The sequence below is a fragment of the Myotis myotis genome, unplaced genomic scaffold (assembly GCF_014108235.1).
Source record: "Myotis myotis isolate mMyoMyo1 unplaced genomic scaffold, mMyoMyo1.p scaffold_m19_p_26, whole genome shotgun sequence".
In the NCBI taxonomy this organism is placed as follows: domain Eukaryota; kingdom Metazoa; phylum Chordata; class Mammalia; order Chiroptera; family Vespertilionidae; genus Myotis; species Myotis myotis.
In genome coordinates this window covers 518,119-544,182 of record NW_023416331.1, presented here as the reverse complement: position 1 = coordinate 544,182, position 26,064 = coordinate 518,119, and the positions used below count along the sequence as shown (strand labels likewise).

The window sequence follows — 26,064 nt, the reverse complement described above, 5'->3', positions numbered from 1 at the left end:
GCTTGGCTCATTTCCAGGTGAGGGAACCTGGCTCCCCAAAAAGGGTGGGAATGGAGAGCCTGAGGCCTGGGTGCCCGGATGCATGGTCTGGGGTGGGACCCCCTGGTGTTTCCGCTCTCTCAATGCCCATTCTGTGTGGGTTCCTGATTCTCTGTGGGTTCTTTCCTGCTGAGGACAATTCTCTTCCTGTCCCAGGCTGAGATTGGGGGGCTGAGCACAGGGCCTCAGTGGTTTGTGCCCCAGCTTCATGGAAGGAATGTCCTTGCCACCCCCAGGCCAGCCCAGGGGGCTAAGGGTCAGGGTAAGCATTTCTTGAGCCCCTTTCCAACCTTTGTAGACCAGAGCTGGGGAGGGGCTGGACAATGGGCCTCCTCTTCCTTGAAAGGAGGAATTTTGACAGAGACAATAGGGCCCTGTCTACTCCGGCAGAGGGGGCGGTGGCTGACTCAACTGTGCCCCCTCCCAGGCCCTGACAAATGTCATCAAGAAGTGGGGTCCGTTTTCCCCTAGTGCCCTGGGTTGCCCCTGCCCCTCTGTGATGACTTCCCTTCTTTCTTTCCTCAACTGATCTTGCCTCTTCTCCCGTGACCTGACCCCACACTGTTCTCCGCCAGCTCTTTCCCTGCCCCCCAGTTCTCCCCCAGTCTGTGTTGGGTTTAAGGGGGAGGCTAGGGCCAAGGGTATTGGTAGTTATATAGCAAGTAGCCACTGCTGATTTGGGGGGTCCAGAAAGAAGGGGCCTCAGAAAATTGGGAAGATACTTTTAGGGGGCCCTTTGCTGGGGTGGGGCAAGTGGTGAGACTTGGACCCCACTGAGCACACCAAGCTGGAGCTCTGGGGGGGCTGTGGGAGGGGGCAGGAGTGGGAGGGCTCTGTGGCCAGCCCCTCCTCTCAGCAGCCAGCCTGCCCACCAGTCCAGCGGCTGCTGCTGAGGCTGGTGGGCCTGACTCTCCCAGAGAGAGGGAAAGGCAGGTGGGCATGGAATGTCAATGGGGAAAGTGGGGGTCATTTGGAGCCTTAGAGTGTGAGTTGGGGGTGCTGTCTGGGTGAGGGGTGTATGTGATGTGTGAGGGTGGTAGGAATGTGTTTAGGGTGTGGAGTTTGTGTGTAAGGGGGGAGGGGTGTAGTGGTGAATACCTAAGGTTTTGAAGGTAGGAAGACTAAGGTGGAAGAGGTGATGTTAGAGATCAGAAGGTCACGAAGGGCAGGTAAGTGTGTGTGGAGGGGAGGGAGAGGGTGTCGGGTGGGAGCCTGGTGCTGAAGGAAGGGTGCCGTTAGGTAAACATGCCCCCGTGTCCGACCCGGTGACTGGTGCAAGTGTGTGCAAATGAATGTGCTGTGGCCCTCAGAGGGCGCCGCGGGCTGCGGCGGGAAGGGCATCCTTAACCTCCTTCCTGCAGGCGGCAGTCTGGCGTCAGGAGCGGCATGGGGTCCCGGGCTGAGCTGTGCACTCTCCTAAGCGGCCTCTCACTCCTCCTCCTGACGTCCGGCCACGGGTCCAAGGGTGGATCCCCCAGAGAGAGGTGACAAGCGGGGGGCAGGGGCAGGGTGAGATGTTCAGGAAAGCTGGGTGGGGCCTCACGGGTGGCCAGCGAAGTTTGGAAAGGGGGTGGGGCCGCCACGTGAAGGGGCTCCCAGGCCTGGCCCGCTCAGTGCCCCCACCTTCTCCCGCCCGGGCGCAGTCAGGGGGTCTGCTCCCAGCAGACGCTGCTGGTCCCGCTCCGTTACAACGAGTCCTACAGCCAACCCGTGTACAAGCCCTACCTGACCCTGTGCCCGGGCAGGCGCATCTGCAGCACCTACAGGTGAGGGGTGGGAGCTTGGGTCCCGGGGTCTTTCAAGAGGAACCCCAAGAACCCCGACCAGGACCCATACGTCAGGGTCCGAGCCGGGCACTGTGCTCCAGGACCACATACCGCGTGGCGTGGCGGGAGGTGAGGCGGGAGGTGCGGCAGACGCACGCCGTGTGCTGCCAGGGATGGAAGAAGCGGCACCCGGGGGCGCTCACCTGTGAGGAAGGTGAGCTGGCTCTCCCCGGGCCTCGGGGAGGGGCGCCGGGGTGGCCGGGAGCCCGTGGCCTGGTCTAAACGCCCCCCCACGCCCCCCCCGCCCGCAGCCATCTGCGCTAAGCCCTGCCTCCACGGCGGCGCCTGCCTGCGGCCGGACCAGTGCGAGTGCGCCCCCGGCTGGGGGGGAAAGCACTGCCACGTGGGTGAGTCGGATCGCCGCCCCCTCTGGGCGCCAGGCCCTCCCCCCCACCCCCACCCCGCGCCCGCCCGCCCCCCTCAGCCCCCCTCTCCCCGTGACCAGACGTGGATGAGTGCAGGGCCAGCGCCGCCCTCTGCTCGCACCGGTGCCTGAACACGGCCGGCAGCTTCACCTGCGGCTGCCCCCGCGGCCTGGTGCTGGGCCCGGACGGGCGCACCTGCCTGGAGGGGCCCCCGGAGCCCCCGACCGGCGCCAGCGTCCTCAGCGTGGCGGGTGAGCGGCGGGCGGGGGGGGGGGGTGTGAGCGGCGGGGGCGGGGGTGAGCGGCGGGCGGGGGGGTGTGTGAGCGGCGGGCGCGGCGGGCGGGGGCGGGGGTGAGCGGCGGGCGGGGGGGTGTGTGAGCGGCGGGCGGGGCGGGGCGGGGGCGGGGGCGGGGGTGAGCGGCGGGCGGGGGGGTGTGTGAGCGGCGGGCGGGGCGGGGCGGGGGCGGGGGCGGGGGTGAGCGGCGGGCGGGGGGGTGTGTGAGCGGCGGGCGGGGCGGGGCGGGGGATGTGTGAGCGGCGGGCGCGGCGGGCGGGGCGGGGGGTGTGAGCGGCGGGCGGGGGGTGTGAGCGGCGGGCGGCGGGGGGTGTGAGCGGCGGGCGGGCGGGCCGCGGGCAGCCGTCATGCTCTCCTTGTCCCAGTCCGGGAAGCGGACCGGGGAGCGGATCGCGATGAGCGCGCCCTGAGGCGAGAGGTCCGGGAGTTGCGAGGGCGCCTCGAGCGGCTGGAGCAGGTGAGCCTGGGCGCTGGGGCCGCGCCGCGGGGCTGGGTGCGCCCCGCCCCTCCACCCGCGGCGTCTTCCTTCGCAGTGGGCGGGGCAGGCCGGGGCCTGGGTCCGAGCGGTGCTGCCCGTGCCGCCCGAAGACCTGCGGCCGGAGCAGGTGGCAGAGCTGTGGCGCCGGGGCGACAGGATAGACTCTCTCAGCGACCAGGTGCTGCTGCTGGAGGAGCGGCTGGGCGCCTGTGAGTCCCCCCCCCCCCCCCCCCCGCGGGCTCCCAGCTTCCCCACAGCCCCCTTCACCGCCCGCCGCGGCCTCGCTGGCCGGGGGGCGCCAGTCTCCCCCGGACTCACACCCGCTCCGCCGGGGCGGCCACAGACCCAGGCCCGCCTTCTCCTGCCATTAACCAGGCTCCTGTGAGGACAACAGCCTGAGCCCGGGCCTCGGCGGGCGGCCGTGAGGACCCGCTGCCCCACTTTATACGGAAGCCGGACCGCCACCCGCTGGGACTCGCCAGCTGGGGAGCTGCCGCCAAGCCACCCGCCACTGAGGACGAGGGCTCGGCGGACTCCCTGGGGCGGGGACTGCTTCAACTTAACCAAGGCAGCCCGTGTCCAGATCTCGCAATCTTTATTCTTGGTTCCTTGCTGTTATCCAGATAATTAATAAAAACAACCATGAAAAACGGAGTCCCACCCTCCTCCTTTGCTCCCAGCCCCTCCCTGTTGTAGGCACAGGTCTGGGATGGGAGGATGGGAGGCTAATGCCACAGGGAGGAAATGAAAACTGGCTCAAAGGGGGGGAAACCTCCAACGAAAGAAATAAATTAAAAGCCCTCCATCCCCTCCAGCCAGGGAGCCCGAGTGCGGCCCCTGCGGTGCACTTCCCGTCTCCAGAATGTGCCCCAGGGCGGAGGGGACGGGAACAGGGGAAGCAGAAATGTGAAGACCGAACTGGCATCCAGGGGTTGCTCAGTCCTGGGCACCTGGGCCCGGCAGGAATGAGACCTCGGAGTGAGAAGAGTCCAGCCTCCCCTGACGGAGGCTCCGTGGGAGGGAGGGTGGAGTTGCTGAGGAGTGTTCCCAGGAGGAGCCTGGGGGGTGTTCCAGGCACCAGCTTCCAGGCACAGCAAGAGGAGTCCTCCTGGCAGACGGATGAGCCCGCTGAATCCATGGGGTGGAGGTGGGGGGAGCTGTTCCACAGAAGGATGAGTCCACTGGCCAATGTCGGGGGAGAGGGAGAGACCACACAGGAAGGAGGTCCCCTGGGACAGGATGGAGTGCTCCCATCGCCTGGAGGCTGAGCACTGGGGATGAGCGGGAGGCAACCGTCCCACAGACTCATGGTGCAGGAGGTGGGGAGGGTCGGAGTGGAGACTGCACCAAGGCAAGAGTCCATGGGGGGAGCTGGGAAGGGGCAGAGACATTCACTTCAGAAGTTGAAGACTCCAAAGAGGAGACTGAGTAGGGAGAGGGGACGAGGAAGAGGGCTTGGTCCTGCGTCAGAACCCACTGGCTGGCAGGCGTGTGGAGGGGGAGGTGGAGGGAACTCAGAGCCCGGCCTCGCTGACGCCAGGCTTCTTCAGACAGTCGCCACCACCCCTGCCGTCAGTGGAGATTTCCCGGAAAATGGTGAGCATGGAATGCCGGACTCTGTCGGCCAGAGCTGGGACGTCATCTGGTGTCAGCCCTTCTGTGGGCACTGGCGGCAGCACCCGGACCTGACATCGCCCTGGGAGGGGGGAGCAGTCAGGGCCTGTCTACCCAGGCCTTTGCCCGTGTGGGGCCGTTTCTGAGCTCCTGCTACTCCTCTCCGAACCTCTTAGGGCTCTTCTCCCGACCCTGGACAACTGCCCCTCTGCCTGCCAAATGCCACCTGGTCCTTGAGGCCCTCCTGCATGAAGCCTTCCTCAAACCACAGACTGGCACCCTTCCAGCCCCCCCCCCCCCCCCCGCCACCCCGTGTGGGTTTAGCACGTCCTGCCGAGGGTTCCAGCTCCGCACACACAGGCCTTATCTTTCCTGCCCGACAGTAACGGCCTCTCATGGTGGTGCTTCATCACCTCCTGGCAGGTGACCCTGTGGACATTTCCCAGCTCTGACACTCACTGCCCTGCCCTATGGGGACGTCCCCCTAGCCTCTGCCATGACCTTTCTGGTCCCCACCCCCAGGGCTGCTCAGAGCCTCACCCGAAGTGAAGCGGCGCTCCTTTTTGCAGTAGAAGTCTTGATAGGAGGACATGACGATGGGGACAATGGGAACCTGGGGAAGGGAAAAGCCATCAGCCCCGGACTCCCTTCTGAGGCCCTGGTGGTGCTCCACCAGAGAGGAGGGGGGCGGGGCTTGGGCTCAGCAGCAGAAGGGGAGGCAACATCACCTGGGCCTGCACTGCCAGGTGGAAGGCGCCGCGTTTGAAGGGCAGCATGGAGCCATTGTGGTTTCTGGTGCCCTCAGGAAAAACCCAGACCCGCACCTGCCGAAGAAGACACATGCGTGGAGGGTCGCAGAACGGTTGTGGCCCCTTGACCCTACCCATCCGTTTCTTTACAACTGTTCTACTCCATACGCACCACCCCCTCGTCCCCAGGGTGACTCACGTCCTGGGAGAGCAGGGTCTGGGCGACCTCAGACATGACACTGATGGCATCCCCAGTGCGCTTCCGGTCGATGAAGATGACTCCAGCCAGCCAGCAGGCCAGCCCGGCAGAGCCAGCCCAAAGCAGCTCCCGCTTGGCGATGGGCACACATCGGCCGGGCAGTACCTCCATCATCCCTGGGGCAGGTAAGGGTGGGGTGAGCATCAGGGCGGAGGTGGCCCACTTCACCCAGGTCATCACTACGCTACTAAGGCCTGGATATAAAGGAAGAGGAGACTGGGGGGCAGGGCCAAGGAAGACCCAAGTGGAGGGAAGGGTGACGAAAGGCCTACCACCCTGCTTTTGAGGGAAAGACAGCCACGTCCCAGCTGAGGGGCAGGTGAGCACCTCCGGGAGGAGATTCTGGGGAAGGTTCCAAGAGGAAGGGCATGGCTGGGGGAGGTGTGTTTTAGGAGGTCTCACCAAGCAGGTCGAGGGAGCTCTGGTGGTTGGAGACCACGACGTAGGGCTGTGAGGGAGGGAAGTGGTGAGCCCCACGGACCTCCACGCGGATCCCGTACAGGTACTTGATGTGGAGCAGCATCAGACGCAAGATCCTAGGGGGTGTCACGGCAGGCGGTTCCAGGGGGATCCACTGACGCCAGCCTGCCTGCCTCAGCTCCCCTCTTTCCCGCATCTTGGCAATCCTCCCCCTTCCTGTCCCTGGACTCTTTCAGTCTCTCCTACACACCCATGTCCTCCCCAAACACTGCTCCGACCCTTAGGTTCCCTCAGCACCCAGCACCCCTTGGCCCTCACTTCATGTTCTCGACATTGCGTCCTCGCACGGCACACACGGGGATGGCGAGCACAGCCAGGAAGAGGATCCAGCCGTTGTAGAAGGCCATCTTGAAGAAGTACTTGGCACTGGGGCTGCAGAACCACAGCGTGGGCAGCAGGAAGAGCAGCAGTAGGAAGAGCAGCAGCAGCACCGTCCATGCCCCTGGCCACAGGTCCATTCTGGTCACCTGCAGGGATTGGGGCGAGGGACAGTGGGCCTGATTCCTGGAGGGGGGCGGGCGGGTGAGGTGCAGAAGGCAGGAGACAAGATGGGGCCAGGGCTCCCATCGAAACCCATGCAGGGAGCCTCTAGCTGGGACAGGGGAGCTCGGGACTGGCCTCCCGCCCTCTCTCTGAAGGCCCAGATATCTTCAGATGCACAAGAGATATGAGGCATGTGCTTCCGCAAGAAGCAGATGTGTGATGATAAAAGGACAATAGGAGGAGAGCTAACACTAGTAGCTGGTGAGGGTCTACGCCTGCGCTGTCCATCCAGCAGCCACCAGCCACCAGCCACATATGGCCACTGAGCACGTGCACTGTGCCTAGTCCAGACTGAGACGTCCGGAAATGTAAAATGCATATCAGATCTCAAAAAACTTCGAATGAAAAACAGAATGTAAAATATTCCATTAATAACCTTTTATATTGATTACATTTTGCAATTACAAGCTTTTGTGTTCAATAGAATATATTAAAATTAATTTCACCCTGTTACTTCTTACCTTTCTCAATGTAGCTACCAAAAAATTAAAAATTACAGCCCTGGCCGGGTGCTCAGTGGTTAGAGCATCGGCCCGTGGACCAAAGGGTAATGAGTTTGATTCCCGGTCAGGGGCACATGCCTTGGTTGCAGGCTTGAACCCCGGTTGGAGCATGTGCAGGAGGCAACCAATCGATGTGTCTCTCTCACATTGATGTTTCTCTCTCTCTCTCCTCCCTGCCTTCTCCTTCCCCTCCACTCTCTCTAAAAAAATAAATGGAAAAAATATCCTCAGTGAGGATTAAAAAAGAAAAATTAAAGATTACATATATGTGGCATGCATTATATTTGTGTTAGACAGGGCTGGTTTATATATACTATACACTATGTTAAACCACAAAATTTACATTTTATAGGAAACAGGCCTAGAAAAGTTAAGTAACTTACCTGAGGTAATATATGGCACCTAAGATGCACTTCCTAGCCTCAACCTAAGCAGCCTTGTGCCCCTAGCCCCTCAGCTCCACTGCCATCTGTGTGCATATCACATAGGTGCACACACAGCAGATACAGCGAGAGTCACCAAACACCCACAGACATTCTCAAGGGCTGGCTGACAAGAATAAAGGCTCTGTCACGCAGGCAAACAGACACACAAGACGGACCGGCACACACACACACACAAGACGGACCGGCACACACACACACAAATTTATAATCCTACCCAGTGACAGAGGAAGGACTGGAAATGCATACCTAGAATATTCCTCTCCACCCACACGGCCTCCCATTCCAGATAAAGCCATGGACGCACCAGGAGTAACTACATCCATCAATCCTACCTCCACAGACAGACAAATGAATCCCACCACTCCTTTCCTCCCTTCCTGCAAGCAGTCTGGCCAGGCATGTACAGAGGTAAGGTCTCACCAAGTGAAAAAAGGGCAGAGTAAAAGGGACATCACGCCACCATCCCTGGAAGAGGAAGTCGGACGGGCGCCCAGAACCTGCCTTCTAGGCTCTTCCTTCTTCCTCCACTCCGCTGTCCCACTGCTGGGGGCAGGGTCCCAATTCACAAAAACAGTGTTCAGGTAAATACTATCAAGGCCAAAGACACTGCCTTCCAATGACAGAAAGGGCTGTGCTCAAAGGCAAGCCCACTGCCAAGAGCGAAGGTAACAGGCAACAGGGAAGGAGACGGCCAGCTCTGAAAGGGTAGGCTTCCGAGCCACCCGTCCCACCGCCCCTGCAGGCTTGGAGCAGCGTTTCTCATCTGGCCTTTTGCAACAGGCTCCTAACTCTTCCTCTTCAATCCCTCTTCCTCATGGCAACCAGAGATTCTTCTGTAACACAAATCTGGGCTTTTTCCTGTCTTGCCTAAAGGCCCTTCTTGACAAGTTGACTTCTGCTTACTTCTTCGGCCACACGCCCACAAATGCCTTTTACTCCAAACTGATTTACTTCAGTTCCTCAGACACACCAGGACCTTTCAGGCTTCTGTGCCTTGTACATGCTGTTCCTTTTGGCTGGAACGCCCTTCCACCCCTTCACCCGCCTCACGCAGCTCAGTGTCACATTTTGGAGGTCTTTCTGAAGCCCACTAGGCCTGACTTTTCATTACACTTTGATCTTAATCACTGGTTCTCAAAGTGTGGAAATGCAACTTCTTGGACTTCACCCCGGATCTCCTGGATCAGAAATGCTGGGTGTTGGGCCCATGAAGCTGTGTTTTAACAGGCCTTCCAGGTGAGTTTGAGAACCACTGATCTTGACACCACTGTGTCTAACTGCTCACTGGCATTTCTTTTCCCTCTCCAGTGTATAAGCAGCTTGAGGACAGGGACTGTCTTATCCCCAGTGCCCAGGCAGAAGGAACAGAGAAGGCACTCATAAACATTTGCTGAGCACACCATTAGGCTGCACACACACCCACACAACCGTAATAATGACAGATGCCCGGCCTGAGCGCGAGGAAGCTAGCTACCCTCTTGAGGATATCAGCGACGACAAGACGTCACCGAGAAAGCAGTGAACGCACGGAGCCTAACAGTAACCGACTCTGAGCGTACACGTGATGCACGGCCACAGTGAAAGCAGAGCGGCAACAAGCAGGATGGCACATACCATCACACACGAGAGACACGTACAGAACGGGGTTCTCAGGCTGCTGTCATCAAACACATGCCACGGTGCCGAGCGGCGCACCGGCCATGCGCACAGCAGGGCTGGCCCAGGGCACACACTGAGCTCCGCGGACCGGCGCACACGGCCACGGCCACGGCCACGGAGGGATCGTGTGCGGGAAGAGGCACAGGCCGGAGACGTCAGCGAGGTGAGGCACCTGGGCCTGGTTCTTTGGGGAGGTGGAGGCCCAGGTACCCGCTCTCGCATGCACTAGTAATATGTGATCCTCTCTGGAGCAGAAACATCCAAGGATTTATAAACACAATAGAGCGCCAAATGGGTTAATGAGCACTTGACTCCCAAAACACAAGGCCCATAAAATTAAGAAATAATGAACAGTACGTGTAACCATAGGCATGTTGGACATGTCACATCAGCGTATCATGTGAAGGAGCACGCATATGTGTAGAGTGAACCCTGACTGGGAAAATATACTCGGCAAAGGGGCCAACCGAATCATGGAAAGAGCGTGTGCTCATCAGGGAAGCCACGGACCCGCACATGAAGACCGCTGCATGTGATGGGAACACGGACGGAACACAGGAGCCCCCAAAACAAGGTATCGTCTCTACACGCAAAAGTTTATGTGCAAGAAACAGGAAGCCCATAATAGATGCATATGGATACGAAAACTCACACACCTGAGCATGGCGGGACTAGACGGGAGACATGGACGTAAGATGCGAATGGGCAATTCTGATGGGAAATAACATCATTTCTTCACAGCCCGTGGGTAGCATAGGGCAACCTAGCTGCACACAAGCCATTATGTGCAAGGTACACAGATTCGACACAGAAAACAGCCAAGTGTCAGGAGGGCGAGCAGCGCGGAGGCCGCGGGAAACAAGAGGCCCTGTGCCTAGATGGAGGCCGAGCGGCGGCCAGCGGGGCGTTCCTGGGAAGCGCATCCTGCCGTGAGCAGCCTCCTCCCGGCCCGGCCTCCCAGGATCAGGTGGGGCCAAAGGGCACGGAGAGGAGCCGGGGATGGGAAGGGGCAGGAATCCCCGCCCAGGGGTCCCCTCCACACCCGCCCCGCAGCTCGCGGGGTCTCCGTTCTCCCTCCAGCCCCCATTCTTCCTCCCCCTCAGGTCCCCTCTCCTTCCCCAGAGCCCTCTCCCCAGCCCGCCCCCCAGCCCCGCACCCTCCCCTCCTCCTCCCTCCCCGCTCCTGCCCCACCTCAGCGGGGAGGAGAGCCTGGGGGCTGGCCCCCTCCCCGGCCAGGCTGCGGCAGCGGTGGTGGCGGGTGGCTGTGTCTCTGCCTCGTTCGGGGTGTCGGTGCCAAGGGGGCGACAGGACTTGGGGGTCTCCTAGCCCCGGCCGATGGAGGGGAGGTGCGAGTGGGAGGCAGGGCCCATGGCGGTAGGAACGGAGGGGGTTGTCCCCGGCTCCCTCCCACCCTTCCTGCCGTCTCGGAGGGCTGGGCTGCCGCTGCCGCTGCCCCCCGCCCCCCGCGCCCGCCGGCTTCCGGGGCTGGTCAGGAAGCGGGGGGCGGTGATGAGCGGCCCGGCCCGCCAATCGCCTCCCCGGCCCCCGGGCGGCTCCTCTCGCTGTGGCTCGGGGCTGGGCCGGGCCGGGCGGGGCGCTGCCTGCAGCATCCCTTCCCTCCGTCCGCTCGGCAGCGGCTGCCGGTCCTCCCGCTCCCACCGCTCTCCTCCACCCCTCTCGGCTGCTTCCTTCCTCCTCAGCTCCCTTGTCTGCAGCTTATTCCCTCCAACTCCTAAGACCCCTCTTCCCGTCCCCCGTTCAGTTCCCACACTGAGCTGGCGCCCACCGGATGCCAAGCACCCCGGCCCTCCCCCGGCCCTCCGGCCCGCAGTCCGGTCCCCCTTCGTCCCTCGCCGCCCCCTCCCCCCCGCCCCCTCCCGGCCTCGCAGGCCCCTCAGCCTCCGCACCTTCCCTAGTGCCTCCCTGTCGGCCTCCTCCCGCGCCGACCCCCTCCCCAGCACAGAGCCGGGCGCGCCTGTTCCTAAAGCGGACATTGGGCATTGGGGCCGCTTTTTCGGGGGGGGGGGGGATGCTGATCTCCCCGGGACAGGCACGCCTCCGGAGTTGTGAAGCCGCGTACGTAGCGCGGTCCCCGCCCGTGTTCCCCACAACCCCTTTACCAGGATCCTTCTATCCCTGCTTCTTCCTTGGCCTCCACCTCTTCTTTCCGGCAACCTTTCCCTAACCCGCTACCGAACTCTTGAACCGCCACCTCCCCGGCATTTATCAGATGCCTGCCCGCCCCGCCCCACCTTCGCCGAGAGCGTTCACACGCCCGAGGACGATGTCGGGGCTCTGGCCCCGGGTGTTACCTACGGCTGCTCCTCGGCCGCAGGGGGGTCACTGACTGCGGAACAAAGGCCCGCGCTCGCGCCAGGGGCCCCCGCTCGGAAGCCGCGTGCCCGGCCCCGGGGGTCCAGCCCGGGGGGACCCCAGCTCCCGGGGCATCGCACTCGGAGGAAGGGGCGGGCCTACGGTCGCCTTAAGGAGGGGTGGAGCTGGGCATGTTCGCTGCGGGGGTTTAAAAGGGAGTGGAGGTCGACTCTGCTCTACCGCTCACTTTAAACGGGGTTGGCTTAGTTCGGTTCTGCCCCGTAAGCACCTGCAGGGCGGGCTGCGTCCAGCCGCGGGGGGCGGTTAACACCAGCGCCGCCGGTCGAGGCTCGCACCATCCCGGCGTCGGGCTAAGGCCAGTTCCCCATCCTTCACCGAGAGGGAGGGGCGGCCCCAAGTTTTGCTCCCTACGTCACCGAAGGAGGCCGGAGCCATTTTGAACCCTGCGACCCTAGTTTTGCCCTTTTCCCCGAGCTCTTTGCTGTCTCTTCCGATCTCGGCCAATTAGGGGTTCAGGAAACGGGCCAATCGGGCGAGAGATGCCACAACCCGAGGACTCCGAGGAGGCCGAGCCGAATCCTTTGAACCCGAACCCAGCCAATTGTAGAGCAGTCACCATGACGACGAGATAGAGGTGCAGGGTGGGCCCAGAGAAAGCTCGGCGCTCACGGGATTGGTCCACCCCTTCCCGCCTGCTGCGCACGCGCACTGCCTGACCACCATTCTCTGTCGAGTCCAGCCAGTCAATTGCTTTGGAGTCATACGCTCCAAAGCCCAATAGGAATCCGGACCTTCTGTGAAAGAGGAAGTAAAGGAAAGCAAGGGCAGTTCCGAACCAATTGCTTCTGGCCTTGGGATATGACTGGCAGCTGCCCAGACGAATAAAGCTTCCCTGGCCCGGCGACGGGCGAATGGCAGAGCACGCCCGCGACGGCGACGGCGACTGCGAGAGCCAATAGTCATAGTGCAAGGGCAGGGCCGCGCCAACCTCTTCCTCCCCGGCCTCTGGACCAATCCTTTAGGGTGCATCCTGTGTGATTGGCAGGCGCTCAGACCAATCGTGATTAAAAAACCTTGAAGCCTCCCCAACGATCGTGAGCGGGAGGCGGTTTCTTGTTTGTTGGGGCTTGTATTTGTGTGTTTGCGGGGACTTCGGGGTGCGTGGGGGCGACACCGAACGGGCCATGGCAGCAGCGGAGGAGGAGCATGGGGGCCCCGAAGGGCCAAACTGCGAGCGGGGCGGGGCGGGCGCGACCTTCGAATGTAACATCTGTCTGGAGACGGCTCGGGAGGCTGTGATCAGTATGTGTGGCCACCTGTACTGGTGAGAACCGGGGAGCGGGCGAGAGGAGTGGGGCTCACCTCCGTACAGGGGAGGCTGGGGTCACGCATCATACGGGTAATCGGAAGGCACAGCCCCATGGGTGAGCCCGGTCTTTCCGGGTGTGTGAGGGTGGGAGGGTCACGTCTGTACGAACAGACCTGTGACCAGCGGAGGCACAGGAGCTGGGAGCTGGAGCGATGGTGTGTTTCGGAGAAACGGGGGGAGGGTGGACGGCGCCCATCTGTATAGGGGCGACCCGAGCCACCTTACCCCAGCTGAGAGAGGGGCCCTAGCCATGCAGGCGGGGACGCATTAGACCCAGCGGACAGGGGAGGCGTTAGCTGAGTGGGGGAGAGCTGGGGAATGCGGGACCACTTTCGGGTGAGCTCTGTCAGGGGCGGGGTGCCCGGGGGACAAGGGCACTTGGAGGGACGGTCCTAAGAGGTTGCAGGATTGTGGCAATCGGGGCTTGATGTGCCTGGAAGAGAGGAAAAGGAGTGGGGCGGGTGGTGCTAGTTAGGAGGTTAGGTTTGGGAGTGATGGATGTGGGCAAGGATGGGGCTGGGACTGAAGGAGGAGACCTGGAAAGGGGTTGTTGGAAATAATTGAAAGTTAAGTCAAAAGGAGAAGGGAGGGAATGAGTGTGTGTGTGTGTGTGGGGGGGGGGGGGGGGCGGCGGGTAAGCGTTTTGAGGATGGATGGAACTTTGTGCTGGGAGATTAGAAAAGCAGGAAGGCCAGGTTGGCTGGCATGGTGGAGGCGGCAGACAATATGAAAAGACACAGCGGGTGGTACCTGGGAATTGGGCGTTAGGGGGACCCTGAGGTCGGGTCTGTGTCTCCCTTTCCTGTAGCTAGTTTGACCTTTTTTTTCCCCCCATCCAGTTGGCCCTGTCTTCATCAGGTGCGTACTCGGAAGAGATGAAGAGGGAGATGGGGAGGTCTGAGGAGCTGGAGGACCTGCTGTATACTGGCAACGACTTCATTTTTCCCCCCAGTGGCTGGAGACACGGCCAGAGCGGCAAGAGTGCCCAGTGTGTAAAGCTGGCATCAGCCGAGAAAAGGTTGTCCCCCTCTATGGGCGAGGGAGCCAGAAGCCCCAGGACCCCAGGTGAGAGAGGAGGTGCTGCGGGAAGGGGAGCCTTCCTCCCTGGAAGGGGGTGTGGAGGTGGAGGCATGTCCTGGTGATGGCCCTCTCTTCTTCCTCAGATTGAAAACCCCACCCCGCCCCCAGGGCCAGCGGCCAGCTCCCGAGAGCAGAGGGGTGAGTCTGGTCTGATGGTGTCCGCCCTTGCTAAGGCCTCGCGCAGCCCACCCTGACGTTCTCTGCCTCCGTAGGGCTTCCAGCCATTCGGCGATACCGGGGCCTTTCACTTCTCATTCGGTGTGGGTGCTTTTCCCTTTGGATTTTTCACCACTGTCTTCAATACCCATGAGCCGTTCCGCCGGGGTGCAGGTAAGAGCCATCCCTCAGCCTCTGCCAGGGAGCCCCCCCCCCCCCAATCCCCTCAAGCCCCTCCTGGCCCCGGAGTGGATGCTTCTGCCACAGCTTTCCTTTCTCCTCCAGGTGTGGATCTGGGACAGGGTCACCCGGCCTCCAGCTGGCAGGACTCCCTCTTCCTGTTTCTCGCCATTTTCTTCTTTTTCTGGCTGCTCAGTATTTGAGCCATGTCTCCTTTCTGCCCACCTCCAGCCAGAGGAGAATCAGTATTGGGGGTCCCTGCTGACCCTTCCTCACTCCTGGGCCCTCCCCCCAGCCCCTCCACTTCTGCTGGCCACTCTCCAGGTGGGTGTGTGAGGAGTGCATCTGCGCAGAGGGCCACAGGACGGAGAAGCATCCTCCGACTGTGCACGCACTCGCACTCACCCGCAGCAGCACCTCCCAGCGCTGGGAGAGGAGGGGGCTGAAGAGAAGGTCTGTTTCTCCTTCCTCATCCTGTGCGTTCCCATTTCTTGATTTGATTTTGAAAGGTGGGCAAGGCTCCCTCTGACTCTCCCCAACTTCTCCCTTGATTTAATTTAATTTTCTCTCCCCAGTACCTACTGTGGGTTCTGACTCAATGCTCCCTTCTCCTCACTGACTTCTTTATCACAGACTCAATAAACAAGCTGAGATGTATTGATGGGAACTCTGCGCACCTTTGCCTTCCTCCCCTTCCTCCCCATCCTCCCCTTCCTCCCCTTCCTCCCCTTCCTCCCCGTCCGGAACATCCCCCACTTTGGGTGGGTGTTGGTGTGGTGTGGGGATGTCCTCAGGGCTGTAGGGAGTGAGGGTTTCTCTCTCTCTCTCTCACACACACACACAAGAGCAAAGGGAGCAAGGTTATGTCAGGTGTTTACTCATCGCTATTTGTGGGAGGCTCTGGTTGTGAAAGGGAGTTAGGTGAGGTGAGTAGAGGTTATACAAGGGAGAAATGGTCTGGGGCCAAAACAGTGTAGGGAAAAGAAAAGGGAACTGAGGGGTGGGGTGGCCAGGGCCCCTCAAGGCCCTCCTGCGCTGCTCTCGGCGGCATCGGGCTCCTGGGACTGACGGAGCTCTGCCCGCTCCTCCTCCTCCTCCCGGTTTTCTGGGGCCTTCCTGGGGAGGAGGCGTGGGGAGAGCTCTGCACATGGCCCTGCACTCTCCGCCCCCCTCCCCCCTTGCTGCCTGGAAGCCCAAGACCAGGTGTCCAGCTTCCTCCACTCACCTCTCCTCTCCTCGGCGGCGGCGCCTTTGCCACACGATGACCCCAATGAGCAGGGCGGCTGCCCCCAGGCCTCCCAGGATCCCCAGGGCCAGGGCTATAGTTCCCAGCCCAGGCCCTCCCACAGAGCCTGTAGGGAAAGGGGAGGTTGAGGGCCCAGCCCCACCCTCCTTTCTTGTTGACTGTTCCCCCACTCACATTGGGGTGTGTCTGCTCCTCTGACCTGCTCCAGCCCCTCACCTGCAGTTGGCCCCTCCTCGCCTGTTTCTGGAAACAGAGTCAGAGAAAGTCAGAAAGGAAGGCGTCAGGCTGGGAGGGCTCCCGGAGTGTTTCCTTTTTTTAGCTCAGAGTCGGGAGGGGACAGGCTGGGCTGCTCTCTTGGTAGGGTTTGGGGGGGTAAGCCGAGGCCTGGGTGTGGGTGCACTGAGGGCGGAGGAGGGTGGCTCTGGGGGACAGTGCCAGAATGGGGTAGGTAACTGGAGCCTGCACAGGCCCCTGGGTGTGTGGGGAGAGGTCTCCTCACCGATGATGCTGATGCTGACAGCACGGCTCTCCTGGGGCCCGTGGCTGGGGTGGGTGGCCACACAGCTGTAGGTTCCTTGATCCTGAGGCCCTACCTCAGGGAGGAGCAGCACTGGACTTGGGGGAAGGGGCAGGGGGGTGCCCTGGATGGGGGGAGGTGGACAGGAGGCTATTACAACCCAAGTCCATGCATCTCCTAGCCTATCTCGGTCCACATCCTCAGATACCCTGTCTTCTTCCCCAGCTCCTTGCCGGCCTCTGCATGCGCTCCCTGCCCTCCCGGTTGCCAGTTACATCTCTGCCTCCCAGCCCCTCCCCAGGTCACTCACGTCCTTGACCCAGTGGATTTGAGGAGGGGGCTGGGAGGAGGCTTCACAGGTCAGGGTCACAGTACCACCAGGAGCCACTGCTCCGCCTTCCGGCTCCACCACCAGTTGGACCTCTGGAGGCACAGGCTCCGGGGCTGGGGAGGCATGAGGCTGAGAGTTACACCGCTGTGCAGCCCGGTGGCCATACTTTCAGAAGGTACTCACCCACCTCTGGGCTCGCCCTGGACGCTGAGCTGGATGGGGGCTGTGTGCAGGGCTCTGCGCCGGGGACGGCCGGGGCTGAAGCTACAGGAGAAGGAGGGGTGGGGTGCTCCCCCCTGCGCTGGGGTCACCGTCAGCTCTGACTGGAGTGTGAAAAGCCCTGTCTCAGGGTGTCGCCTGGTCTCTTCCTTCACAGACACGCCTAAGGTGGAGGGAGAGGCAGGTGTCCCAGGGTGTGTGGGGGAGGGATCAGAAAAAGGCAGCTGGGAGGGGAAGCTTGGGACTCACCTTTGCCATCAGGTATCAGGGGCTTCCCGTCTAAGTGCCAGCTAAGAGTCCCTGCAGGGTAGCCCCCCTCAGACACACATGTCCCCACCTGGGGAAAGAGTGACCTTATCAGCTTTGAAAGAGACGCCACACGCACGTCCCCGGCTACCCGTCCCATTCTCAGGACCACTCTGCTCCCCTTTCTTCCGCTACCTTATTGGGGACACCAGCCTTGAGTTCCGAGGCGGGATCGACAATTTCTGGCTTCCCAGGGATCTCTGAGGAGGGAAAACTCCCATCAAAAGCTGGGGCTTTGAAGACTCCCACCACCAGGGCCAGCCAAGGAGTCGAGGGCTGGGGGTGAAGGCTCTTCCTTAAATGAGGGGTGGGCCTTGGGGGAGCCCTGGAGCCCTTACGGTAGACTCGGACTTGGTAGTTGGACTTGATCTCCTTTCCTTTCCGGCTCATGGCCCGGCACCGGAAAGTCCCCTCATCCGGGATCCCCACAGCCGGCAGGAGGAGGGAGCCATTGGGGAGGACTCGAGCCACGCTGTCCCAGGGGCTTCCCTGGGGAGACAGGACCTTCCAGGCTTCTGTCCTGCCTGTGTGCTGGGGACAGAGGAGAGGCCTGCGTCACGCATGCCCTTTGGGGAAGGATCCTGAGGCTGGAGCTGGGGAGGCTGTGCCCGGAGCCCCACTTACCAGTTTCCATTCCAGCTGCTGGGGTGGCTTCCTGGGAGCACCCTTACACTTGAGCACCAGCGGCTTCCCGATCAGGGCTGTGACGTTTTGACAGCCTGCCACTGTCCCTGGGAGAGGGCAGCAAGGTGGAGGGGCTGGAGGGAGGCGGGCTGGTGAGACTGGCACAGGGTGGGCAAGGGAACTGGGGGAGTGTGAGGGTCCGGGGAAGACCTGGGAGGGGCCAAGCGCCTTCCACAGGTGGGGGCAGTGGCTCACCCCACAGACCGAGGACCAGCACCCAGGCTCCAGCCGTCGCCCCTGCCGCCATCCTGCCTCCTGTCCAGGCTCCTGGCTGTCTGCCTCTCGCTGCTGTGGCCACTGCCCTAGGTGGGGCTTGTACCCTCTCCCCTGCCCCCATCTCCCGGTCCTGTCCTGGCACAGGGAATGCTAGGAATTCATGACTCTCGGATAAGAGTCCTTCAGATACTAGAAACAGTGATCACCCCACCCCTGGCACTGCCACATTCGTGGGGGTGGGGAGTGCATCTTTTAGGGCCTCTCAGGCCCTCGGGACCCCCAACCTGACCATCAGTCTGCCGAGGGCTACCTGGTGGGCCACTGGAGCCCATCTTCAGACACAAGGTTGCCAGGCCAAACGGTTCAGGCCAGGCCGTCTCCCATGGCAGAGGCCCGGCTGAAACTTGGGGCCTGGGTGGTGAGGGCAAGGCTGGTAGACTCAGGGAAAAGCCTTTTGTGCTTTTATGAAGAGAAAAATACTTTCTTCCTGGGGTTTCTTGTTTTTGAAAATAATTCTCAACTAAACCCAGGGGGAAAATTTCTTTATTTAAAACTGCTTTTTTTTTTTTTTTTTTTCCTGCGAAACTATAAGTTTACAAGTGAGGAGAGAACTGCCCAAACCCGTGCCGTGCCTCCCGCCCCCCACCCATCAGTCCCAACCTGCCCACAGTCCTGCTGGGTCTTTGCCGGGAGGGGTTCCCACGGTGACAGTCTGTGAAATCCTGGCGATGTTGGAGGGGTTCAGGGCCAAGGATGGGGCAGCAGTGACTGGACTTCCTCTGGACCTGGCTTTTTGCAGCCTCTGTCCTCTCCCTACCCTCATGATTTTGGACTGAGAACAAAGATACCTCATTTCTGGGGAATTGAGGGAGATACATACACAAGCATCCCAACCCATACTTATTTCACAATAACCCTTCCCCCTTCTCCCCTCCAACCTGCATAGTTAAAAAAAAAAAAAGACATGTCACAGGGGAAGGTGGCACTGCCTCCAAGTGACTGTGCCCAGCCCTGCCCAAGGGTTGAGCGAGGAGGGAGAACAGGCCACCACGCAAGCGCCCAGCTGCCTCCCCACCACGGGCAGCAGGAGCTGCCTCAGCAGCAGAGAACTCCTGGGGTTTTAAAACAGAGGAGGGGACCTAAGTGATCTGGGGGGCGGGCGTGGCGCCCTGCTCCATGACTTCCGTGGACAGGAGCCAGCCGGGCCTTCTGCTGGCTCCCCTTTCTCTTATCATAACCCCTTTCACTATCACCCCTAATATGGGAAAGCCAGTAATTAAGATAAAAAGAAATCAACATATAAAAACATCTACTTCCCCAAACTCAATTAAAAATGAAGAACCAACAACAAAACACCCCCAAAATACAGATGGATCCCAGGGATTTTTTCTTCCCTAAAAAAGAAGGTTCAAACCCCACACCCAGTTAACAATTCCCAATTCCCTAAAGTAGCAGAAACTCCCTCGAGGTAGATATCTGAGTCAGACACTCTCGTTCACCGAGCAATTCTATTGGTTTAAGATGAGCTGCATATGAGGTAATAAAGCCGTCTGGAGGGGGAGGGGGGAGGCCTGGGGTGTGGCCAGGTCATCTGTCCAGAAGTTGTGTCCCCATTTTTGGCATCTCTGGTAGGTAGGGCAAGGCTGGCGTCTCCACAGATCCCAGAGCAGATAAGGGGTGGGGGAGGAAGAATGGGTGAACCCAGAGAGAGAGAGAAAAAAAGAGAAAGAGGAAGAGAAACAGAATAGTCGTGTATGTGTCTATGAGAGAGGACCTGAAAGATAGGATTCTGGGTGTGTTTCTGTGTGAGAAATGGGGAGAGAAAAAGCTTGAAAAGAAGGGAAAAAAGGGGAGACAGACCCCACCTTCCCCTTAGGGGACCCCCTTCTCCTTGCCATGTACTCAGCAACCCCAGCACTGAGTCGGCTGGGGTAGGGCGACCCCATTTGCCCTTCTCTTGTGCTTCTCCTGTGTCTGGGGCTTGTCCTCTGGATGCCTTTGTCCTCTCGTCAAGAGTCACCTCTGAGCCCCCACCCTGTGGCCGAGGGGTGAGATCAGTTGGAAGTGTCGGAATGAACGCTCCCTGGCCCCTCTGTTGGGGACGTCACTGAGGACGGGGTCACAGCCTCCTGCCAGCCGCCGTTCGCCTGGAAAGAAGACAGTTGGGGTGAAGCTCTGAACCTAGTGGGGGCAGTGCTGCCGGGAAGGCACTGGTGCTGGGGAGGTGGGGGGCTGCAGGGGTCCGCTCACCCTCATTTCCCGGGGGCTGTACATCTGGCCTCCCCCGAGGCTATCTCCGTAGCCCCCGGGGCCCATCGCGTGTCGGAGTGATTCCACCTACGGCACAAAGGCAGGCATGACAGTGAGACGCCTCGGAAGGAACCGCTGGCGTGCTGAAGGCGGGGAACCTGCTCCCCTGCTCGGAGAGGGGCATCTGACCTGGGAGGCAGGGTAGGAGTCTCCGTTGAGCCCGGGCATCCCCAGAAACATGTCTCCGGATCCTGAGAGGTTGAAAGATCCGCCAGAGCCTTGGGGGAGCAGAGAAGGAATTAGGGACGAACACAGTCTGTGTGGCAGACAGACACACCACCGTTTCCTAAAAGCCCTTGGAACTAGCCCTGTGGGGGGTGCCGCTGCGCACACATTCCACACGGCAACACCAGCTTCAAGGGCCAGCTTCTGAGCCTCCCGGCCACCGGCTGGACGAGAGGCAAGACTAACTCGGCTGGAGTGGCCTGTGTCCCTGACATCCCCACCCCATCTCAGCTTGGTCTGTTACCCCCAGAAGCCCCCACCCTATGATCCTGCCTAGACAGGAAGTGGGAACAAAAGCAGGAAGTGTGCAAAGCAGCCAGCCAGGCTGGCCGAGGGCTCCACCTGCGGAGGAAGGGGGTGTCGGGGAGCTGGTGCGGCTGTGGCCCCCCTGGGTGACAGACACGGCGGTCTTGACGGCATAGATGTTTGCCTCCTCTTGAAACTTTCCGATGTTTTTCTTATAGCGAATCCGCTTGTTGCCAAACCAGTTGGAGACCTGGGGGGTGTTGGGCAGAGAGGAGGGTCAGCTGGAGACCTTTCCCTCCGTATGGCCCTCAGTCCACAGGACCGGCTTCCTGCTGAAACTCCTCCCGTACCTGAGAGACGGTGATGCCACACTTCTTGGCGAGCTCCTCCTTAGCCTCCTCACTGGGATACGGGTTACTCAGGTGGGAATAGAAATACTCATTTAGGACCTCGGTGGCCTGTTTGCTGAAGTTGCGGCGTTTCCGTCTACAGAGGAGGGAGAAGGGCGGTGAGGACTGCCCGGCCAGCAGGGTCTCTGCTGCAGGCTCCCGGGGCCCTGGGGATGGCCCGGGGCTTGGAGGACGGGAAGGAGCCCGGGATGGGCAGCCTGGGCCCCTGGGCCCACCTGGCATCCAGGAACCGGGAGCGCAGGATCATGACGGCCTCGCAGGTGCTCTGCTTGAGCTGCATCTGGATGGCGCTGAACTTCCGGTGGATGATGCTCACCATGCGCTCCATCTCCTTGGGCGCCACGGGCCGCGTGCGGCTCTGCTCCCTCAGCAGGTTCATGACGTGGGTCGTGAACTCGTTGCATGCCTGCAGGGGGGCCGGTGGGCTGTGAGGAGCCTTTGGCCTTGGGGTCCCCCCGAGGAAGCCCCGCCACCCACTCCAGCCGCCTCGCCTCACCTGCTCATACTTCTCCAGCTCGGAGTGGTAGATGTGGCGGATCTGGGCGAGCTTGCTGCGATAGTCCGAGTGTTCGATGGAGTTGTCAGGGGACACGCCGCCCCCGGAAGCTGCTGCGGCTGCAGCTGCCGCCGCGGAGCCCCCCCCTTTCTCAGGCCCAGCCACACCTTCTGCCAGAAGCATGTTGTCCAAGCGCATAAGCTGGGGGTCCACGGGCTCCTCCTCCTGGGAGCTTCGGATGCTGAGGCCTAGCGCGGGCGAGTGGACTTAGGGACCCGGGGACCCCCACACCCAGTTCTCTGCCCTCCTGAGACCCGAGTTTCTTTGGTTCCCTCCTCAGTAACCCCGGACACCTCTCTGACCCCCACTCTCCTCGGGGCTCCACGCTGTCTAACTCTTGGCCTGAGCGTATGGGGAACGGTTCCCCGCGTACCGGTCTTCTCCTTGATCTCACACAGGACGCTGAAGAGCGCTGGCTTCATTCGGTGGCAGTTCAGGGCATGTTTCCTTGGAGGAACAAGAGAGGAAAGTTTAGCTACAGGAACGTGCAGGGGGACCACGAGGGTGGGGGGAGCCTGGGAACAAGAAGGCGGGTAGAAAGGGGCTGGGGGTGGATGGGGGTGGGGTTCTTGGGGCGAGATCAGCTCCCAAAATGGGGACGTGGGGAAGCTGCTTGGCACCGGCCACAGAGGGAAGGTGGGGGCAGCAGGCTGAAGGCCCCGTGGGCAGCTGGGGGCTGTGGGAGACGGTCTAGGGTGCAGAGGGGGAGTGTGGGGGTGACTGCAGATATGAAGGTGACTAGGTCGATTTCAGAAAAAGAGATGGAGACTGGGGAGAAGAGTCAGTTTGAGGTGCCAGAGAGGGGTTAGGGGTGCGAGCTAAAGTGGAGGGATCAGCAGAGATGTGTGTGGAGGGTCCTGGGCTGAGGGTGGGGGTGGGGTGGGGGTGGGTGGGTGAGGACACAGGGAGGCTGGGCCCTGGCCGAGGGGAGAGGCAGGAACTCTGGGGAGGGGTGTGGAGGCCCCCCCGGTCTGCAGGGGAGGGGTGGCCTGAGTGGAGCGTCAGGGGAGGAGCCAGAGGGGGCTCTGGAGAGGGAAGGGTGGGTCAGGGGGCTGGAGGGTCAGTGAGAGGTTAGGAGAGGGGGTGAGACCACCTGGGGTTCCCCTCTTTAAGGTTTCAGGGCCTGGGGGTGAAGAAAGGTTTGAGAGGAGTCACTTATCTGGGGGTTCCGGGAGCAAGGAGGAGAGAGCTGTGGGATCCTGGAGTTGGGGGTTCCGAGCCCGAGCTTGTGACTGGGCTTCGGCCGGTCTGTGTGGGGTGGGGGCGGGGCACTCACTTGGCCTGGGCCTCGTCCAGGCTCTGGTCCGTGATGGTCATTATCTGCTGCAGAATGTCCCCGATGTCTTGCTTCCCTCGGCCTCCCGGGACCCCCCCGCCACCCCCACCGGGGTCGCCGCCACCGGGAGGCTCGCCAGGGCCCCCAGGCTCCGCACCCACCAGCCCCAGGCCCCCCCGGCCCCCGCCTGGAGGGGGCGGCCCCAGCAGCCGCTCGTCCATGGTGGGGGGGGCCCAGAGGCCCCCTCCCCGTTCCGCCCCTCCCCCGCCGGGTTACTTCCCCCCAAACTCGCCGGGGCCGCTGCTCCCTCCGCCCCGACCCCCGCCCGTCTCCCCGTCTCCTGGCTCCCCCGGGGGTTCACCCCGGCTCTGAAGGGAGACCTGGGGTACCGGCGGGGCCCCCCACAGGAGACCCCGGCCCCCGGCGGCGGAGAAAATGGAGCCGGAGAGAGAGGAGGCCCAGGCGGGGGTGTGTGTGAGCGAGAGGGAGGAGGGAGGAGGGCGAGGGAGCTGGGGGAGGGGAGGGCGCGGGAGGGCGGGGCGCGGGCGGAGCCGGGGGCGGAGACGCGACGGCACCGCGGCGGGAGGAGGGCAATGAGAGGGGAGGGAGGGAAGCGGGAGGAGGGAGCAGGGGGAGGCGGGGAGGGAGCCGGGGAGGCGGGGAGGGGGGTGGGGAGAGCGGGAGGAGCGGACGCGGGCGGGGTGGCCGGCCTGCCGGGGCGCGCGGGGCCGGGGCGCGGACTCTGGCCCCGGGCGCCGGGGTCCACCGACAGCCCGTGCATATTTCTCGTGCTAATGGCTCCCTCCCTGTTCCACTTAATTAACACCCGGAGGGCGGGGTGATTAGGGAGGCCTCCCGCCGCTGCTTAATGAGCCGGTAATTAACCAGCCGGGGCGGGAGCTGGCCTCGGGCCAGACCCGGAGGCGGCCTCCGGCCCCGGCCGCCCTCGGCCCGCAGCGCAGACACCAGTCCAGTCGGGAGGGAACGCGTTTATTCACAAACCGAACTTCAGGCCGGGGCGGGGCGGGGCGGGCGCCGGGGAGCGCGCAGTCCGTCACCCCCTCTCGTTGGCCGGGACGGCGGGCCTGCCCCCCGGGTCGCAGCCTGGGGGGACGAGGCGTCTTCCTGGGAGGTGGGGGCCTCAGACCCTGCCGAGCGGCTTGACGTCTGGGGGTCCCCGCAGCCGCTCCCTGGGATGACGGGAGGGACGGTGCCCCTGGGCGCGGGGTGCTCACCGCCTCCAGCGCCGGCTCAGGGAGGTCCTCGAGGACCCTCCTACCTTGCCTGTTCCCAGGGGCGAGGCCTTCACCCCCTCGGTTCGCAGGCACATGGGCCAGGGCGATGGACAGTGAGATGTCTGCTGGGCCCAGTTCCGGGGCCCCTGCCCAGCAGGGTTGAGGGTATGCGGCGGGCTGCCCCGCTGGGAGCCCCGGAGTGGGGCGGGCGGGCCGGTGGGGGGCTCAAGTCTCAGCAGGTGTGAGTGGGGGGCTGAGACCTTTGTTCCTCCATTCGACCCCCACCCTGAACTCTCAGCAGCAACTCCAGGAGCTCCTGCCCCCCGGGGGGCAGGGGAGGCTCTGACCGCTGGGCTTCCATCCGCTGGCACTGGAGGAAGGGAGGGATGGGAAGGTGTTGGCGAGGGCGGAGGAGCAGGCCTGGAAGGGCTGGTATGCAGGGCATACAGGACACCTGTGACTGGGATGGGGGGCCAGGGCCTGGGGAGGAGGAGGGATAGGGCCCCAGAGAGGACAGGGTCTGGAGACCAGGAAACCTGAGTCTGGCCTCCTGGCGCGTGGGGTGCCTCACCTGGTGACTGAGGATGGTGCTGTAGAGCTGTTCTTTGTCCTCCTGGGGCCGGGGTGGGGCTGGGGCTAGGTTTGGGGGACCCTGGGGGACGTGGAAGGCAGCTCTCTGCTCCTCTAGGCGGCGGGACTGGGCCTCGGCCACTAGGTCCAGAAGGAGCTCTGTCTGCAGGGAGAGCAGGGAGGCCGAGCGGGGTCCTAGGGCTGGGAGAGGGGGGGAGGGCTCAGAGAGGGTGGCAGGGTGGGGGCCTGGGCAGGGACAGACGGGGTGAGGTGATGAGGGGCTGGTGGTCAGAGGTAAGGAGGTACAATGGGGAGTCCAGAGGATGTGGGGAAGGGGCCACGATGGAGTGGACCCTGGTCACAGGATTAGGAAGGATGCAGGCACCAGGGTCAGGGAACTCCCTGGATGGGTGGGGTACCTGTGTGGCGGGTCCCTGGAGGAGGGGATGGAGGAGCAGATCGCCAAGGTCGAATGGTGGTGTTTACAGGGGGCCAGCCATGCTCATCCCGAGGGGGGCCCTGACGCCGAGACACCCATTCGTCAAGCAGGGGCGGCCAGCGGCCGCTTCCTCTGTCTCTGTTCCCCCCAGCGTGCCCAAGCCCTTCCAAGTCCTGTGTCCACGGCCACTAGGTCTCTGCCTCAGGTCCTCTCGCCTCCCTTTCTCCCAGGGCCAGCCTCCCCCACCGGGTGCCAGCTCACCTGCTCACCATCCTCTTCTTCCTGGGGTCTCTCAGCCTCCATGCCCTGGAGGGGAGAAACCGATGGGGGAGGGGAGCTGGGATTTGGAGGAGGGCCGGCACCCCGAGTTCCTGAGGGGAGTGGGGGCTGGAAGGGGTGGGGGCAAGCCAGGGGCTGGATGTCTGGGTACTAAGCAGGAAGCTGGGTTCCTGGTCAGCCCCCATGGGCCCCGCCCATCCCTGTCAACTTCCTCCAGCTCTGTTTTCCCACCCAAACTGCTGCTCAACCTCTCTCCCCAGGGGAGCAGAGGCTGGGAAAAGCTCCTCCCGCAGGAGCAAAGGGGCTTCAAGGTGGGCAAGAACTCTTGGCCTTCCCCTCTCCAGAGCCTCAGTAGACCCCCACCCCACCACTCTGTTCCCTCCCCCCCCTCCCCTCCAGCTCTGTCAACACAGGAACTAGCTGCACAGGAAGTGGTTTCACTCCTCAGAGCCCTCACCCCCAGGTCTCTCCTCTCCCTAAGATGTCCCCTGAGGGTAGGATTCAGCCCTCCCCTGCTTCCCAGCTCCCAGCCCCATTGGGATTGGGATTGGGACAGGCATGGTTCCAGCAGGACTCAGATCCAGGGATGTCAGGCCCTCAGACATATACATATACCCCCAGCAC

At 62.2% G+C, this 26,064-nt stretch overlaps 6 protein-coding genes across 20 annotated transcripts; 2 read left to right on the top strand and 4 right to left on the bottom strand.

Moving 5' to 3' along the window:
- The first annotated feature begins 120 nt into the window (after positions 1-120).
- On the top strand, positions 121-3,657 carry EGFL8 (EGF like domain multiple 8). Of its 8 annotated transcripts, none has more exons than XM_036356373.1 (9): positions 121-301; positions 1,401-1,523; positions 1,683-1,805; positions 1,907-2,019; positions 2,117-2,212; positions 2,311-2,481; positions 2,891-2,982; positions 3,059-3,212; positions 3,379-3,657. In XM_036356373.1, the coding sequence occupies exons 2-9, from the start codon at positions 1,426-1,428 to the stop codon at positions 3,426-3,428; spliced, it is 897 nt and encodes a 298-aa protein (XP_036212266.1). In that variant the 5' UTR covers positions 121-301; positions 1,401-1,425; the 3' UTR covers positions 3,429-3,657. The 8 variants fall into 8 exon arrangements, with proteins under 8 accessions (XP_036212266.1, XP_036212265.1, XP_036212267.1 ...); XM_036356372.1 differs by having other exon boundaries at positions 3,347-3,657; XM_036356374.1 differs by lacking the exon at positions 2,891-2,982 and having other exon boundaries at positions 3,347-3,657.
- AGPAT1 (1-acylglycerol-3-phosphate O-acyltransferase 1) lies at positions 3,582-12,162 on the bottom strand. 8 transcript variants are annotated; one of them, XM_036356385.1, is made up of 8 exons: positions 10,448-10,517; positions 9,913-9,967; positions 6,364-6,572; positions 6,028-6,161; positions 5,566-5,741; positions 5,346-5,441; positions 5,158-5,230; positions 3,582-4,699 (listed from the first exon to the last, which is right to left on the bottom strand). In XM_036356385.1, the coding sequence occupies exons 3-8, from the start codon at positions 6,561-6,563 to the stop codon at positions 4,518-4,520; spliced, it is 861 nt and encodes a 286-aa protein (XP_036212278.1). In that variant the 5' UTR covers positions 6,564-6,572; positions 9,913-9,967; positions 10,448-10,517; the 3' UTR covers positions 3,582-4,517. The 8 variants fall into 8 exon arrangements, with proteins under 8 accessions (XP_036212278.1, XP_036212275.1, XP_036212274.1 ...); XM_036356382.1 differs by lacking the exons at positions 9,913-9,967; positions 10,448-10,517 and adding an exon at positions 11,817-12,162; XM_036356381.1 differs by lacking the exons at positions 9,913-9,967; positions 10,448-10,517 and adding an exon at positions 11,859-12,162.
- A 477-nt stretch (positions 12,163-12,639) lies between these two features.
- Positions 12,640-15,042, top strand: RNF5 (ring finger protein 5). The gene is made up of 6 exons (XM_036356389.1): positions 12,640-12,914; positions 13,799-13,817; positions 13,912-14,024; positions 14,123-14,177; positions 14,252-14,369; positions 14,481-15,042. Exons 1-6 carry the CDS (start codon positions 12,775-12,777, stop codon positions 14,576-14,578), a joined length of 543 nt encoding a protein of 180 aa, XP_036212282.1. The 5' UTR covers positions 12,640-12,774; the 3' UTR covers positions 14,579-15,042.
- Positions 15,043-15,193: 151 nt separating this feature from the next.
- Positions 15,194-18,307, bottom strand: AGER (advanced glycosylation end-product specific receptor). Its single transcript, XM_036356553.1, has 11 exons — positions 17,874-18,307; positions 17,619-17,725; positions 17,333-17,525; positions 17,130-17,194; positions 16,938-17,025; positions 16,657-16,851; positions 16,449-16,582; positions 16,121-16,262; positions 15,838-15,864; positions 15,601-15,727; positions 15,194-15,491 (listed from the first exon to the last, which is right to left on the bottom strand). The coding sequence occupies exons 1-11, from the start codon at positions 18,013-18,015 to the stop codon at positions 15,395-15,397; spliced, it is 1,317 nt and encodes a 438-aa protein (XP_036212446.1). The 5' UTR covers positions 18,016-18,307; the 3' UTR covers positions 15,194-15,394.
- Positions 18,308-18,840: 533 nt separating this feature from the next.
- Positions 18,841-23,153, bottom strand: PBX2 (PBX homeobox 2). The gene is made up of 9 exons (XM_036356555.1): positions 22,918-23,153; positions 22,015-22,088; positions 21,582-21,829; positions 21,301-21,491; positions 21,026-21,161; positions 20,772-20,925; positions 20,334-20,422; positions 20,145-20,231; positions 18,841-20,041 (listed from the first exon to the last, which is right to left on the bottom strand). The coding sequence occupies exons 1-9, from the start codon at positions 23,136-23,138 to the stop codon at positions 19,949-19,951; spliced, it is 1,293 nt and encodes a 430-aa protein (XP_036212448.1). The 5' UTR covers positions 23,139-23,153; the 3' UTR covers positions 18,841-19,948.
- A 738-nt stretch (positions 23,154-23,891) lies between these two features.
- GPSM3 (G protein signaling modulator 3) lies at positions 23,892-25,786 on the bottom strand. The gene is made up of 4 exons (XM_036356591.1): positions 25,423-25,786; positions 25,142-25,241; positions 24,724-24,923; positions 23,892-24,522 (listed from the first exon to the last, which is right to left on the bottom strand). Exons 1-4 carry the CDS (start codon positions 25,462-25,464, stop codon positions 24,385-24,387), a joined length of 480 nt encoding a protein of 159 aa, XP_036212484.1. The 5' UTR covers positions 25,465-25,786; the 3' UTR covers positions 23,892-24,384.
- Positions 25,787-26,064: the final 278 nt, after the last annotated feature.

What these genes read in the sequence shown, in the direction of transcription:
- AGER (XM_036356553.1), bottom strand. Translation starts at nt 18,015, where the DNA reads ATGGGGGCAGGGGAGAGGGTACAAGCCCCACCTAGGGCAGTGGCCACA. An exon ending in CGAGGAGGGGCCAACTGCAG is followed by an intron (nt 15,728 to 15,837) that starts GTGAGGGGCTGG and finishes CTTTCCCTACAG; the next exon opens with GCTCTGTGGGAGGGCCTGGG. An exon ending in CGCCGCCGAGGAGAGGAGAG is followed by an intron (nt 15,492 to 15,600) that starts GTGAGTGGAGGA and finishes CCTCCTCCCCAG; the next exon opens with GAAGGCCCCAGAAAACCGGG.
- GPSM3 (XM_036356591.1), bottom strand. Translation starts at nt 25,464, where the DNA reads ATGGAGGCTGAGAGACCCCAGGAAGAAGAGGATGGTGAGCAG. An exon ending in TCCAGGGACCCGCCACACAG is followed by an intron (nt 24,924 to 25,141) that starts GTACCCCACCCA and finishes CCCCTCTCCCAG; the next exon opens with CCCTAGGACCCCGCTCGGCC. An exon ending in GCACCATCCTCAGTCACCAG is followed by an intron (nt 24,523 to 24,723) that starts GTGAGGCACCCC and finishes CCCTTCCTCCAG; the next exon opens with TGCCAGCGGATGGAAGCCCA.
- EGFL8 (XM_036356368.1), top strand. Translation starts at nt 1,426, where the DNA reads ATGGGGTCCCGGGCTGAGCTGTGCACTCTCCTAAGCGGCCTCTCACTC. An exon ending in GGCGCTCACCTGTGAGGAAG is followed by an intron (nt 2,020 to 2,116) that starts GTGAGCTGGCTC and finishes CCCCGCCCGCAG; the next exon opens with CCATCTGCGCTAAGCCCTGC. An exon ending in CAGCGTCCTCAGCGTGGCGG is followed by an intron (nt 2,482 to 2,890) that starts GTGAGCGGCGGG and finishes TCCTTGTCCCAG; the next exon opens with TCCGGGAAGCGGACCGGGGA.
- RNF5 (XM_036356389.1), top strand. Translation starts at nt 12,775, where the DNA reads ATGGCAGCAGCGGAGGAGGAGCATGGGGGCCCCGAAGGGCCAAACTGC. An exon ending in CAGAAGCCCCAGGACCCCAG is followed by an intron (nt 14,025 to 14,122) that starts GTGAGAGAGGAG and finishes CTTCTTCCTCAG; the next exon opens with ATTGAAAACCCCACCCCGCC. An exon ending in GCCGTTCCGCCGGGGTGCAG is followed by an intron (nt 14,370 to 14,480) that starts GTAAGAGCCATC and finishes TTTCTCCTCCAG; the next exon opens with GTGTGGATCTGGGACAGGGT.
- PBX2 (XM_036356555.1), bottom strand. Translation starts at nt 23,138, where the DNA reads ATGGACGAGCGGCTGCTGGGGCCGCCCCCTCCAGGCGGGGGCCGGGGG. An exon ending in GACACCCCCTTCCTCCGCAG is followed by an intron (nt 20,423 to 20,771) that starts GTGGAGCCCTCG and finishes TGCTCCCCCAAG; the next exon opens with GCTCTGGCGGATCTTTCAAC. An exon ending in ACAGCCCCCGGGAAATGAGG is followed by an intron (nt 20,042 to 20,144) that starts GTGAGCGGACCC and finishes TCTTCTTTCCAG; the next exon opens with GCGAACGGCGGCTGGCAGGA.
- AGPAT1 (XM_036356382.1), bottom strand. Translation starts at nt 6,563, where the DNA reads ATGGACCTGTGGCCAGGGGCATGGACGGTGCTGCTGCTGCTCTTCCTA. An exon ending in CGCAATGTCGAGAACATGAA is followed by an intron (nt 6,162 to 6,363) that starts GTGAGGGCCAAG and finishes GACACCCCCTAG; the next exon opens with GATCTTGCGTCTGATGCTGC. An exon ending in GAGCTCCCTCGACCTGCTTG is followed by an intron (nt 5,742 to 6,027) that starts GTGAGACCTCCT and finishes TACCTGCCCCAG; the next exon opens with GGATGATGGAGGTACTGCCC.